Source organism: Myotis davidii, unplaced genomic scaffold (assembly GCF_000327345.1).
Source record: "Myotis davidii unplaced genomic scaffold, ASM32734v1 scaffold967, whole genome shotgun sequence".
NCBI classification, from domain to species: domain Eukaryota; kingdom Metazoa; phylum Chordata; class Mammalia; order Chiroptera; family Vespertilionidae; genus Myotis; species Myotis davidii.
The window spans coordinates 2118394-2133068 of NW_006383014.1; the positions used below are offsets into that span (position 1 = coordinate 2118394).

Here is a 14675-nt window from a genome sequence, read left to right on the forward strand (position 1 = left end):
CATTAGATGCACTGACGTATCCTATTCTTTTTCCACATGGTGAATAAGGCTGGGGAACAGATATTGCATTAAGACTCAGAGACAACAGTGTAATCAACAATAATACTAGACAAAATGTAAGGACACGAGTCACACAAATGCAGTATTATGGATTTCATCTCTGTGCGGCACACGCTCAATCCTATTTTAAATGCAGGAAAATTAACAGTTTATCATGGATTCATATTCTAAAATGGAGGCCAATCAGCGGAAACCGGCAGTCCAACTTCCCCCTAGGGATGCATTAGTGCGTGAAGCAGCAGATGGCTGGGGAGGAGCCTGAGCTCGGGCCAGGCGTCGCTCCTGCTCATCCCAGCCCTACTGTGCCTGCCACCTCTGCTGCTCAGTTGGCTTGCTGCTGCTCTGCTGCTGTCTCCGCATGCCTGTTCTAGGTTGATACCAGCACACTCATGACCGAGAAACAGGCACGGGCTCACGCCCAGTCAGTCCCGATGCCGGTGCGGTGCCGGTCTGATCCCAGTCTGGATGAAGGTGGGGCACACAGGGGGAGTGATCCTGGGAGAGGCTCGCATCGCAACAGCTGTGCTCACCAGCCATGAGCCTGCATCTTGCACCTGTTGGTCAGCTGAGCTGACCTGCTGTGGGAGCGCACTGACCACCAGGGGGGAGCCCCTGCGTTGAGTGTCTGCCTCCTGGTGGTCAGCGTGCGTCATAGTGACTGGTCAAATGGTCGCTTAGGCTTTATATACAGAGATATGAGTGTGTATATGTGTGTGCGTGTGTATAAATTTTAAATGCATATACCATATGACTTTGTAGTGCTACATCTAGAAATTTGTCTATTATCTCTACATATATTTGTGGGAAATGAAATATTTATAATCATTTCAACATTGTTTATAATAGGAACTTTCAAAATGTTCATCAGAGTTTGCTCAAATAAATTAAGTACATATGCACAGTTTCTGACAGTTTTCAGAAAGAATGAGGCAAAGCTATACTTATTGTTGTAGAATGATCTCTATGGCATATATAGAGTAATGTGTATAGTATGCTGCCTTGTAGGGCAGTGGTGATGGGTGGTCAAGTTTACATGTACATGAGTATGTTATGTATGAGTGACTGAAGCACAGAGATGGGAGAGTCTTAGCTTCTAATTTATATATTATCACAACATTTTTACATTTCTACTAGTATTCAAAGTAATGAATACTGTTTTGAAACATAAAATGTTCTTTATTTCTTCCTAGCTTTGTTGTTGTTCATAGTAATTATTCATTTTTTAAATATATCATTATAGGTATCCATCATACTTGGCACCTGAGGTAATTGCACAAGGAATTTCCAAAACGACTGATCATATGCCAAGTGAAAAACCATTGCCTTCTGGCCCCAAATCAGATGTATGGTCTCTAGGAATCATTTTATTTGAGCTCTGTGTGGTAGGTATAAAAAAACATTAAACTAATAAAATTGTGTGTTTCTTAGAATAACTTTTGTAATAGGAAAACTATTTGGTAATAATATCTTTTTGCTTTGCAAATTGACTAGATATGAGGAGAAATATCTTAATTCTCAATTTGACTTTTAACAAAACCCTGTTTGACAATTAATTTACCTATTATTTTGGTAGCTCTAGAAATGCTTACACTTTTACTAATTGTAAATTTTACTAAGTGTAAATATCATTTGGTATTTCTAGAAATTTTTACCCCTGTATTAAGTACAAAAACATGTACACTGTACAAAGTTAAAAACTAAGCATTGTATAAATATTTAGACTAAAACTGCTTACATTCTTTGATACGTTCATGCTCTCTCCCTTCTGTGGTCTTTCTTTTTAGATACCTTCTCTTCTCCTGTTCTCTTACGTTTCCTATAAGACTCACTTTATATGTTGGCTTTTTCTGAGGCCTTTCCCAGATATCCTCTATATCTATTAGTATAAAGAATAAACTGCTATAAAAACAAAGGAGTTAAAAATGCGGTAGTTTAAAGAACATAGAATTCAGTGGTTCTCAACCTTCCTAATGCCAGGACCCTTTAATACAGTTCCTCATGTTGTGGTGACCCCCAACCATAAAATTATTTTTGTTGCTACTTCATAGTAATTTTGCTACTGTTATGAATCGTAATGTAAATATCTGATATGCAGGATGTATTTTCATTGTTTGCGACCCACAGGTTGAGAACCGCTGAAGATGTTTTTCTCCCTCATGTAACAGTCCATTGAGGGTAGAGTGGGCTTTATTCTACAACTAGAGGCCTGATGCATAAAAATTCATGCAAGAGTAGGCCTTCCTTCCCCTGGCTGCTGGCACTGGCTTCCCTCCAGCACCCAGGACCTGGGCTGCTTCCCTCCTCCAGCCACCAGCAGGCACCTGGGACCCAGGCTGGCTTCCCTCAGACCACCCGCAAGCACCAGACTCAGCTGGCTTCCCTGTGGCCCCAGCTTCATCAGGAAGGACATCCAAAAGACATCCAGTCTAATTAGCATATTAGGCTATCAGGAATGGCTCCAGCATCTAGTTTCCAAAGTTCTCTCACTATCAGTTTTTTTTTTAGCCATGAGGAAAGGAGAAGAGTGATTCATGGTAACTATTTAAGGATGTGATCTAAAACTGATCAACACTACTTTTCACTAGTGATAATTTACACATGTTGCTACATATGGGTACAAGGGAGACTAGAACATGTTGTCTTCAGCTGGACACCTAAATATTGAGAAAGGAGTTGAAAATTGATTTGGAGGAGCAACTACCAATCTGTCGATTCTGCCTTCAAATATCTGCCAGCCTTTGGTTACTATCTTCTTTGCTCTCCTCTTCTATTTTGGCATTTATCAAATTCGTCTACTTTACTTGGACTACGAGGTTATTTGATGCAGAAATTTTTATTATTTATCTATTATATCTGTCTTCCAAGGAACTTTCAAAATATTTTGAAAAATTAAGTCACTAATGTTTACCATATTTAAAAATTAGATTGATATTATTTTTCTTCTTTTATATATTTTTGAATTAATTCAAAGCAGAGGTAGTAAAGCATAATAGTTATGAGATAAGCTTCTGTAGTCAAAGAGAACTGGGTTTAAATTCTGATGCTGCAAAGAATAGCTAGCTGTGTGAGTTAGGTTAGCTATCTAACTTCTCAAAGCCTTGGTTCCACTTCTATACATAACAATAGTGTCTATATTGCAAAATTGTTGAAAAAATAAAATGAAATAATGTATATAAAGTAGTTAGTATAGTGTGCTACAGAGTGAACAATCCATAAACGTTAGCTTTTATTATTATTAATTATGCATAATATCCTGGCTGGAGTGTCTTATTTGTTTGAGCATAGTCCTGTGCAATGAAAGATTGCTGGTTCGATTCCTGGTCAGGGCACATACCTGGGTTATAGGTTCGATGCCAGGTTGGGGCACGTATGGAAGGCAACTGATCAATGTCTCTCTCTCTCTCTCTCTCTCTCTCTCTCTCTCTCTTTCTCTGTCTCTTTCTCACTCTCTCTCTTTCTCCCCCTTCCTCTCTCTGAGCATGTCCTCAAGTGAGGATTAAATAATAATAGTAATAAAAATAATAAATATGCATAATAACTTTTGTCATTTACATATTGGCAGTTCTTTCTCTACGGGAAAATGTCAGATATTCTGATTCTTTGCTATCCTTTGTTTAGACCATCTTACTTTTTTCATTGGTATAAAATAATAATAAATCTTATTGTTGTTTAAAATCATAGACAAATTGAAAAATTATTTTTGGAATATGAAAGCGAAGTATAATAAATGTAAAATATAATTTTTTTTTCTTTTTATTACCATCAACTATATCTAAACTTTTTACTAATGATCTGGGTATGTCTTATATGAATATTTCAATTTTTAACATGTTAAAGAGTATTTACTGTATGTATATGTTGTATATATAGCATCATGACAAATGCAACAAGGAATAAACTGATTAAGACGCATTGTGAAGAAGCTTATAAAGTAATTCAAATCCATAAATTTTGAAGATAAACTCAGAGAGCTGTGTGAATACCAAGAAGGAAATATTAATTTCATTATGTGGGCTTTATGACATTTTAAGTGGTACTCAAAGTTTAGACAGTTTAAGGATGGCAAACTGAACGTGAGCTTAAATCTTTCTCTGCCTCATCAAACAAATACTAAGATATAAATTAATAGCATACCAACAGCTAACAAAGGCAACTTTGGTTATACTAGAAATTCAAAGAAAATAGATGAGAAGCTATTCCAAGACCATTTTGCTAGGAATCTCTGGCCATATCACCAGAAAGTTACTATAGTCACTTTGCCACCCAGAAGGTTCCATAGTCTAAATCAGTGACGGCGAACCTTTTGAGCTCGGCGTGTCAGCATTTTGAAAAACCCTAACTTAACTCTGGTGCCGTGTCACATATAGAAATTTTTTGATATTTGAAACCATAGTAAAACAAAGACATATTTTTGATATTTATTTTATATATTTAAATGCCATTTAACAAAGAAAAATCAACCAAAACAATGAGTTCGCGTGTCACCTCTGACACGCGTGTCATAGGTTCACCATCACTGGCTAAATGATGTGTAGAATCCTATATTAAAACATGAGTAAATATCTAAGAAATACCAAACATCTAAAGAAGACCTCTACTAATGAAAACACACACACACACACACACACACACACACACACGAATTTACACTTGATTGCTAAAGGGAGTGGAAGGGAGAGGGAGAGACAGAAAGAGAGAGAGACATCAATTGTTTGCCTCCCATATGCACCCAGACCCTGGTGGGATCAAGCCTGCATAAGTTTTGTGCCCTTGACTATAATAGAACCTGGCATCCTTCAGTCTTAGGGCCAACATTCTATCCATTGAGCCAAACTATCCAGGTCTGCATTTCTAATTTTATAAGTCTTTGAGAAAGTTTTTTCCTTTTTAAATCAGAGTTTCATCTTCTCTATATAAAAACCATGCTATCTCTTCTTAAGCTTTCATATTCTATTTTAAGGGACATATAAGTTTTAATTTGTTTATAATAAGAAAAACATAATACTTAACATTTATGAAGCATATCTATGTGCAGAAAATGCTATGTATTTTTATACATTATATAAATAACCCTTACTGTAAATACTCAATTTTAATAGATGAGAAAAGTGAGGCTTAGGTGGTTAAGTAATTTGCCCAAGTTGTGTAACTGGTAGTAGAATATCAAATTTGACACACAATAGTTGTTCGGCATATAGTCACTGAAGTTATAAGTGTTTGATTCCTGACTGTATTCCAAGGAGCCCCCTGAAGCCAATAAAGAAAACAATTAAAGCCTGACCAATGTGCCTCAGTGGTTGAGTGTCGACCTATGAACCAGGAAGTCACAGTTCGATTCCTGGTCAGGGCACATGACTGCGTTGCAGGCTTTAGCCCTAGTATGGGGCATGCAGAAGGCAGCTGATCAATGAGTCTCTCTCATCATTGATGTTTCTGTCTCTCTCTCCCTCTCCCTTCTATGAATTCAATAAAACTGTATAAATATCTTAAAAAGAAACAATTAAAATATAATGTATGTGTCTTAAAATAAATATACCAGTTGCTCTGTGAGCACAAAGGATGGCTAAGTTATTGTGGTAGAAGGGAGTGTCATGGAATGTGTCTTAATAGAGACAACAGATTGCCTGAATTATAATATGTAAGTAAGGATTAGTTGGGCAGATGAAAGGGTAATCTGAATCTTTCCCAGGAGGAATCTTGTACTCTTAATAACATTCCTGGTAGCCTGGAATTCATCAAGACATTCAAGTATGTATGGTCTCAAAAGTGAGCAGTGCTTGAGATCAAACTAAAATGTTTAAATGTTAAATATTATGTAACATATAAAAAATCATTATCTAACCAATAATTTTTCTTTAATGGAACTAACTTTAAAAATCTAATAAAACTTCTGAAGAGAAATAGAAGTACCTGATAAAATTATTTTCAGCTCTGAAAAAAAATACCTCCTAAGAAAAAACATGCAAATGTTTACATGCATTCTTTTCCCATTTTATTTAGGGAAGAAAATTATTTCAGAGCTTGGATGTTTCTGAAAGACTAAAATTTTTGCTTACATTGGGTAAGTGTCTTGCAGTTATATTTCAAATATAAATATAATCTTTACTGAGTGTTAGTAATCAAATACACTGAAATATCCTAACTTCCTTTAATTTTCTAATGATCAGTGATAAGCATTAACAGGACAATTTAAGAAGTGCCGTAGATGAATTATCGTAGAGCTTTCTTTATTTACTAAGGAATTATGCTGTGGATGGATGTAAAATTAGCCTTATGATAGCCCAGTAAACTAACATGTGAAATCGAAGAGTGAGACTATAAAATTATATTTTTCTCTAGCAGTTTGCCGTGAAATAATATATCAACTTTGGAGCTTTCTCTTTGATGATTCATATATGAATGGGTCAAGAATAATGTTTATTTTTCCTTATAACAAGTTCATATGATTTATATGTATATTAGATATAAATATTTGCAATTCAAATTTATAAAAATGTGTGTATCTACTTTAGAGTGGAATAAATTATAAGCATGTATGGTAAAAAAAAAGAAGAGAAAAGGAGTGATAGAGCACTTTATGTAAAAGAGTGATAGATTGATGTACAGATTAATAGAGTATACAAATAATGTGTACAGAATATTATTAATAAATATTAATACTAATGTATTATAAATAAAATGCCATAAAATTTTACCATATTTACCACATTTAATTTTAAAGTGATAATATAGCTGTTAAGGAGTCTTGGAGATTTCTAAATGTCATCTGCAGACCAAATTTATACTTTAAGTCCTCAGAGAAATGTATACATTCTCCAAATTGTATATAATAAAAATAAATTAGTTTTATAATCATGAAAAGATAATAAAACCTTTTAAAATACACACATATAGTGAAAAAGCATGGACAAGAATCTTTATCTCCTTTGATCACTGCTGTATTTCACTTACTATTAGGCGGCTTTATTTCAGTATCTATGATTCAATTAAAATTTAGTGTTTGAAGTCTTTATTTTTACCACTATACATAAGGAAAGTTTAAAAAATCATAAACTTTTTAATATTCCAGGTTCCAAAACAGAATTACATAATATTTTTTTAAAAGTATCAAAGTTCAGTACCCAGTATGTCTAATAAATTAGAACAGCAGCATTCATTTGTATACTTTTTCTATTTTTTAGACTGCGTGGATGACACTATAATAGTTCTGGCTGAAGAGCATGGTTGCCTGGACATTATAAAGGTTTGTGGTTAATCTGTTATTGAAAGTTTGTTTATTTTGCATATTTAGGATCCAATAGCAAGCTGTTTTAAAGCTGTGCTTATTTGGGAAAAGTCCAAATAAAGACTTTGTAAAAAAATCAAAACACAATGCAATATGAAGATGATGTATCATAGAGATGTACACTTGAAATCTATATTATCTTATTAACCAATGTTACCCCAATAAGTTTAATTTAAAAAAATATAATAATAAAGATGACAGAACAAAACATCTGAATTTGTCAGGTAAACACAAATCTTTAGAACAAAAATAAATAAATCAAAATATCCTAGGTTAGCAAACATTTGAGTAAAATTTACTTTTTACTGTATTTTTTATTGCTGATAGTATTACAGGTATCTCATTTCCACCCTCTAATGCTCCTCTTCTAAAATTTATTTTTAAGATTGGTCATTGTAAATAGTTCTTTTTTCTCTTTATTTACCAGGAGCTTCCTGAAAATGTGATAGATCTTTTGAAGAAATGTCTGACCTTCCACCCTTCCAAGAGGTTGATATTAAGAGTTTGGGATTACACAGATCCTTAACATATAAGTAGTTAATTTTTTTTCTTGCTGGTTTTAATGCCAATGGATTTAATAAGCATATTTATATATATATATATATAGTAATAACTGTTAGTTATGGCTTTAGTATATGTTAATAAAAGAAGACAAAATAATTAAGCCATGCTCAGAAAACTAGAATATACCAAAAGAAGTTACTGGTTCATTTCCTAGTTTCCAATATAAAAAAATCAGCTAAACTGTGAGGTATACATATTCCTCGATTAAAATGATAGAAATGAGAACAAAAGTTTATTGGCAGTATATATTATAGCAAAAGACTTGGATAAATGGTGAGGTAAGCTAACAACTGTTGCTTACATAAAAGGATTTCTTAGAAGTTGTATTATTTCTTTTCATTTGATGATGTCATTGTTAGCCATATAGTTGTCCCTAAACTCCCTCAGGTATATAATATTTAAAAATAATAAAAATATATTCTAATTTGTTTTTAGACAAACATTTTTGTCAAGGCATGTTAGGAAGAAAGTAATGATATTAAAAGCATAGTTTTGGGTAAATAGGCCACATTAAACTAAGTATAGAAAGAAACTAATAGGTATTGTTAGTGTATAATTTTATTATTTAATATATTCAGTAAAGCAGATATGTGGTAATCAAGCTAAAATTGAGACAATAATATATAATAGTTTTGGTAGATCACAAGGTGTAAAAAGCATAACAAAGGTAAAAAATTTAGCATTTACTACCTACAGTCACTTGATTGTTTTATAAACATACTAGAGGCCCAGTGCACGAAATTCATGCACTCGGGGAGTCCCTCAGCTCAGTCTGCACCCTCTCACATTCCAGGAACCCTCAGGGGATGTCTGACTGACAGCTTAGGCCTGCTCTACGCAGAGAGTGGGCCTAAGCCATCAGTCGGACATCCTTAGCACTGCCACGGAGGTGAGAGAGGGTCCTGCCACCACTGCTGCGCTCGCCAGCTGAGAGCCTGGCTTCTGGCTGAGCAGTGCTTCCCCTGTGGGAGCACACTGACCACCAGAGGGAAGTTCCTGCGTTGAGCGTCTGCCCCCTGGTGGTCAGTGCGCGTCATAGTGACCGATCGTTCCACCGTTCAATCTATTTGCATATTAGCCTTTTATTATATAGGATACTTTTAGACTCCATGAAGGAGGGCTTTATTATATTACTAGAGGCTGGTGCATGGATTCGTGCACTGGTGAGGTCCCTCAGCCTGGCCTGCAGACATCCCCTGAGAGGTCGGACCCCACCAGTGCACGATCAGGGCTGGGGAGGAGCCGTAGGAGGACCCCAGGGCATGTCCAGCCCATCTCTCCCAGTCCCGATTGGCCAGACCCAGCAGCAAGCTAACCTACTGGTTGAAGTGTCTGCCCCCTTGTGGTCAGTGCTCATCATAGCGACTGGTCAAATGAATGGTCAGACACTTAGCATATTGGCTTTTATTATATAGGATATGCTAATGAGGTATTTAAGGCTTTTAACTATTTTTTTTGAATTATTCTAGTAAAATTCTAATGACTTTCGTTCATGCTCTGTATTTTAAATGTTTCTCAAGGCCAACCCCAGATGAATTAATGCAGGACAAGGTGTTCAGTGAAGTGTCACCTTTATACACCCCATTTACAAAACCTGTCAGTTTGTTTTCATCTTCTCTGAGATGTGCTGACTTAACTCTGCCTGAGGATATCAGTCAGCTGTGTAAAGGTAATGATAAATAAGAATAAGCAATAATATAAGCCTTGTTTTTAAAGAGAGTACTCTTATCCTACTTTTGAAAGTATCACCAATATATGTAATACATTAGTGAGACTTTATGGACACTTATCTTGGAATTAAGAGGTAACTCTGGGCATGTTTAACATAGCATTTTATATAACTAGCCTAACTTTTAATCCCTTCAATTTAACTTACTTTGAGCAGGAACTTTAAGAATCAAGGAGAGGATGTGGTACCACACAAAAATTTACTATGCAAAACAAAGTCCCATTTTCATCTCAAATCTTTATACTACAATCAGGTCTTCTAATTCCCAATGGAATTTTCATTACATCAACATTTATATATCATACTAGAGGCCCAGTGCACAGATTCATGCACCAGTGGGGTGCCTCAGCCTGGCCTGTGCCCTCGCAATCTGGGACCCCTCGGGGGATGTCGGATAGACGGTTTCGGCCTGATCCCCACAGGCCTGATCCAGACAGGAGGGAGCCCAATCCTGTGCATTGAACATCTGTCCCCTGGTGGTCAGTGCGCATCATAGTGACTGGTCAACCGGTCATTTGGTTATTTGGTCGCTTAGGCTTTTAGATAGATGATAGATAGATGATAGATAGATAGATAGAGAGATAGATAGATAGATAATCTATTATAATTGATCTCTAAAAATTGTATTGTTGATAGAACATTCATACTATTATACTTCACATTTTAAGAGAATATCAGCTTTTGTCTTTTTATCTCTCTGTGATATTTACACCTCTCAGAATGTGTGCTGTAGTGACACCAGTAAGTTACTCTTATACTGAAAAGTTATGAAATAAGTCATAGCAATAAATAGTTACTAACCATTCATTCAATTAAATATTTATTGAGTTTCTACTTTGCTTCACACACTGTACCTTCAAGTAACATTCATGCAAAATGGTGAGGCAGACAGACATTTAGTCAAAGAATTATGATTACAAATGAAGGTCTGTATGAACATAGCAGAATGGAAGCATAGCCTGCGTGAGACATCAAGAAAGACTTCTCCAAAGAGGCAGCAATTGACTCAAGACATGAAAGATAGGGCAGTTCGTGTTGTTTGCCTACTCTATGTTTTTCTCCCCTTAATCCTTTTACATAGATATACCTTAGATATACCTGATATATCTGTGACCCAGGGGGTAAAAATTCCACTTTTTCTCAAGAAACTGAACGTACATTTCATATTCTGTGCATTTTATAGTATGTATATCCTTAAGGATATCTTACTATGCTTTTAAGTTTTTACTGTTTTAGAATATTAGCTATTATTGTCTGTTGCCTTTTAATAAAAACAAATAGTGAGATAACTGTGATTCTCTTTAATTTGCCATTAATAGATATAAACAGTGATTACCTGGCAGAAAGATCAATTGAAGAAGTGTATTACCTTTGGTGTTTAGCTGGAGGTGACTTGGAGAAAGAACTTGTCAACAAGGAAATCATTCGATCCAAACCACCTATCTGCACACTCCCCAAGTAAGAAAAGAAAAATGTTGGAAATTTTTAAAAAATGTAGTAATAAATTTTTTAAAAAAATTGGATAGCCATTCCAACTGTTTATCACAGCTATTGGACGTTAGTAACTTATTTTTTTTAATGAAGTGTCTATTAAATTCTCATCAATATTTATTAAATATTGTTTGTTTATAAGTAATATGCTTATCTCCATATGAAGTTATTATTACAGTAAACCTTGTAATAATTGATGTTCAATAAATGAAAAAGGTACAAGTCAGAAAGAACAGTAATATTGAAGAGTTAATCAGCTAACGTGCCTATTATGAGAAACTATTTTCTATTTGCAATTATAAATCATAAATATGAGGTACTTGCTTGTCTTAGAGATCATTAAAGTGCTAAGTCAGTGTTGAGCAAAATCTGCACAACTGCACAAGATCCTGGACACTGTTCTGCAAATTAGATTGAAATTTAAATAACAGTACCACCTAAGGGACAAGGTTATTGCTGTTCCCTTGCTCTTAACACTTATTCATGTAGATGTGAATCTGAATCTCGAGTTTCCACCAATGCTCTAGCATTTTAATTTTAGATTTTTGGACTAGATTTTATCATTGTAGGTTATTGTAGAAATCACCTGCTGATCATTTCTTTCCCTCACATGTTAAATTTTAGGTTAATTATTTGAAAAGACCATTGGCTCTCTACTTTTTTCTCTCTTAAACTAATTTTTCAATATTAACTTCAGTTATACTGTGCACATTGAGTTAGGTAGAAAATCAAGAAATAAAATGAGAGAAATTCTAAGAATAAATACTTTAAAGGATATATAAATTCTCAAAAGTAATTTTCTGAAATTCTAAACAAATTTCATACATTTATTATTTGATATCCTTTCCCCTGTGAAATCACGGTCATTATGTAAGGTTTTTCTTTTTTCTCACTTTATCATTCTTCACTCATATATTATACTTTCTCAGGGTCACATTTGAATAGTATCAGCAAAGTAACTTTTGTGTTGAATCTGACTTAAGATACAGTGTAAATCACACTCTGATGTTGCTAAAATGCTTTATCCACTATATTCATACTTACTCAACATATATTTTAAAATTAGAATTGTTTAGAGAATTTTCAAACAGCAGTCATATTTTTTTATTAACCCATTAAATCTAAAATTTCTTTTTTTCATGAAAGAGTTCATGATTTAGAATAAAATTTCTTTTGTAGAAGAAACACTAAATTGGATTTTGTGTCCCCATTAAAATAATAATTTTTTAAAATTTCTTCTAGTTTTCTCTTTGAAGATGGTGAAAGCTTTGGACAAGGTCGAGATAGAAGCTCACTATTAGATGATACCACTGTGACATTGTCATTATGCCAGCTAAGAAATGTAAGATTGTTATTTTAGCAAACTTGCCAGAAAACCCTTTTTTTTTAAAGATACCTTACAGATACACATGAAGCCTTGAATTCCTCCCTAATTTCAAAATATAAGAGAGTTTCTTTAATGTATGAGCCCACATACAGCATTATTGGAAATGCATCTGTACATCTTCAGCTTTAGTATATATATTGTCTCATCACTCAAAAGGTGGTTTTATTTGTTTACCTTTGTACCATCATAAGAGTTCTCATTTCTCCACATACTTGGTAACACATGGTATCATCAAATTTTTTAAAAATTATTGCTCCAAAAGGACCAGAATGGTATTTTGCTATAATACTAATGTTTAATTCCATGATTATAGTGTAGATATGAGTTCTTTCATGTTTTTTGACTGTTTACTTACCTCTTCTGTGTGTAACTGATTCATCTTTTGCCAATTTTTCTGAGTCATTTCTTACTGAGTTGAGGGCTTTTAAAATGTATTCCAAATACAGGGTCTTTGTTGGCTATATGTGTTGCAAATTTCTTCTAATCTGTGGCTTCTTTAATTTTTTGAATAGTATCTTTTAATTAATAGAATTCTTACTTTTATCAGTGTTTTTATAGTTCATTGTGTTTTATTATATTTTACTTACTGTTACTTATTTAAAGTTATACCAAGATTATAAATATATTTTGTATTATGTTCTATATTTTGTTCTAAAAGATTTCATGAAAAATTTATTTGCAAAAACAAAAAAAAATAAAAGTATTTTTTCTATAAATATTAGAAAAAATGTTGACATTGCTGATTTTTAAAGTAATATGGAAACCAAAGAATAACTTTTACCTTACACTTTCTGTACAAGTGTTTTTGCCCTATTTTGCCTTTGATATGCTAAAATTTTAATTAATAAAAAATAGCAGAAGATAGATCTAAAAGTAATATTTATGCCTTAAAGGATAGTAAAACTCAAACTTTAAAAATTACATATTAATAATGCAGTCAAACTTGGGGAAATACTAGTTTTCTACTTAGAATTTTTATCCGTGAAAGAAATACCTAAAGATTTAAAAGCAAAATAGGATAAGTGCATACATGGCATGTCAAATTTTAGAAAGAAGCCATGCATAAAACCAGTGTTTGCCAGATTCTCATTGTTGGATGAAAGATTCTTTTTGGCTTTTAAAAATTCTGTGAATAATGCTAATGGAAGTGCGTAAGGACTCTAATCAATAGAACGTTAGTGCCAGCTGCACACGGAGCTTGAACCTCAGTGTGAATCCCATAGGAGCAGACACTCTGTCTTCAAGTTGGGAGTTGCACTGAAGAGCAAAGCAGCAGGCAAGGTGGCGATAACTTTAATCACCCTGCTTAGGATGTGTCTAAGATTTTACTATACTATGGCCTGTCTTCTTACGTTTTTGAAGAATACCTATAATCCTGCATGTTATGTTATTATTGGAGAAACATTTTATAATGACTTTTAAAAAGATAATTAAGAGAATTGAACTCATCAATATTTGAATCATACATATTCAAAATATGTTGTAAAAAATTCTTTTGAATTTTATTTTATTAGTACCCTTACTATTGTCTTAGTTTGTAATAATTACAAAGTAAAAATAAGTAAATTGAATTGAGTTTTTCATACTCTGGTTTCTCTTCAGATCGCATAAATCTTTCGCCTTTTAAATTAAGGGTATATATTTTTAAAGTACCTTTTAAAATAACCTTCATCTATAATAATAAAAGCATAATATGCTAATTACGCTGGCCATCCTTCCAGACAACCTTCCAGACAAAGCCAGGGCTGCAAGGGAAGCCCGGGTCCAGGGTGCCTGCCGGCGGCTGGAGGGAAGCCTGAGTCCTGGGTGCCAGAGAGAAGCCAGTGCCGGCAGCCAGGGGAAGGAAGGCCTACTCTTGCACAAATTTCGTGCATCAGGCCTCTAGTATAATTTAAAAATGTATTATCCATGTATTAAATTTTATACTAATTTCAGTAATTCTGAATTGTGTTTGGAAAATATCATAGTAGATGTCTAACATTTACAAGAGACACCTGTAGGTAAAAATAATCAATGTACAAAAACTATTGTTCAGAGCTAAACTTAATCACTAGAGGCATAATATATTTGTATATTTATGATTGTAATGGATTTTAAATTTTATACTTCTCAGTACCTCATATAAATTCATAAATTTTATATTATGTTGCTTTTGAAGT

The 14675-nt window shown here is 33.9% G+C and overlaps 1 protein-coding gene across 2 annotated transcripts in view; it reads left to right on the top strand.

Moving 5' to 3' along the window:
* TBCK (TBC1 domain containing kinase) overlaps positions 1-14675 on the top strand; it is a 175128-nt gene that overhangs the window by 56998 nt on the left and 103455 nt on the right. For both annotated transcript variants that reach the window (XM_006778899.2, XM_015558092.1), the window contains 7 exons: positions 1301-1442; positions 6061-6121; positions 7242-7303; positions 7773-7834; positions 9430-9578; positions 10958-11096; positions 12372-12471. In XM_006778899.2, coding sequence (XP_006778962.1) covers positions 1301-1442; positions 6061-6121; positions 7242-7303; positions 7773-7834; positions 9430-9578; positions 10958-11096; positions 12372-12471 — 715 coding nt within the window. The remainder of the gene's footprint in view (positions 1-1300; positions 1443-6060; positions 6122-7241; positions 7304-7772; positions 7835-9429; positions 9579-10957; positions 11097-12371; positions 12472-14675) is intronic.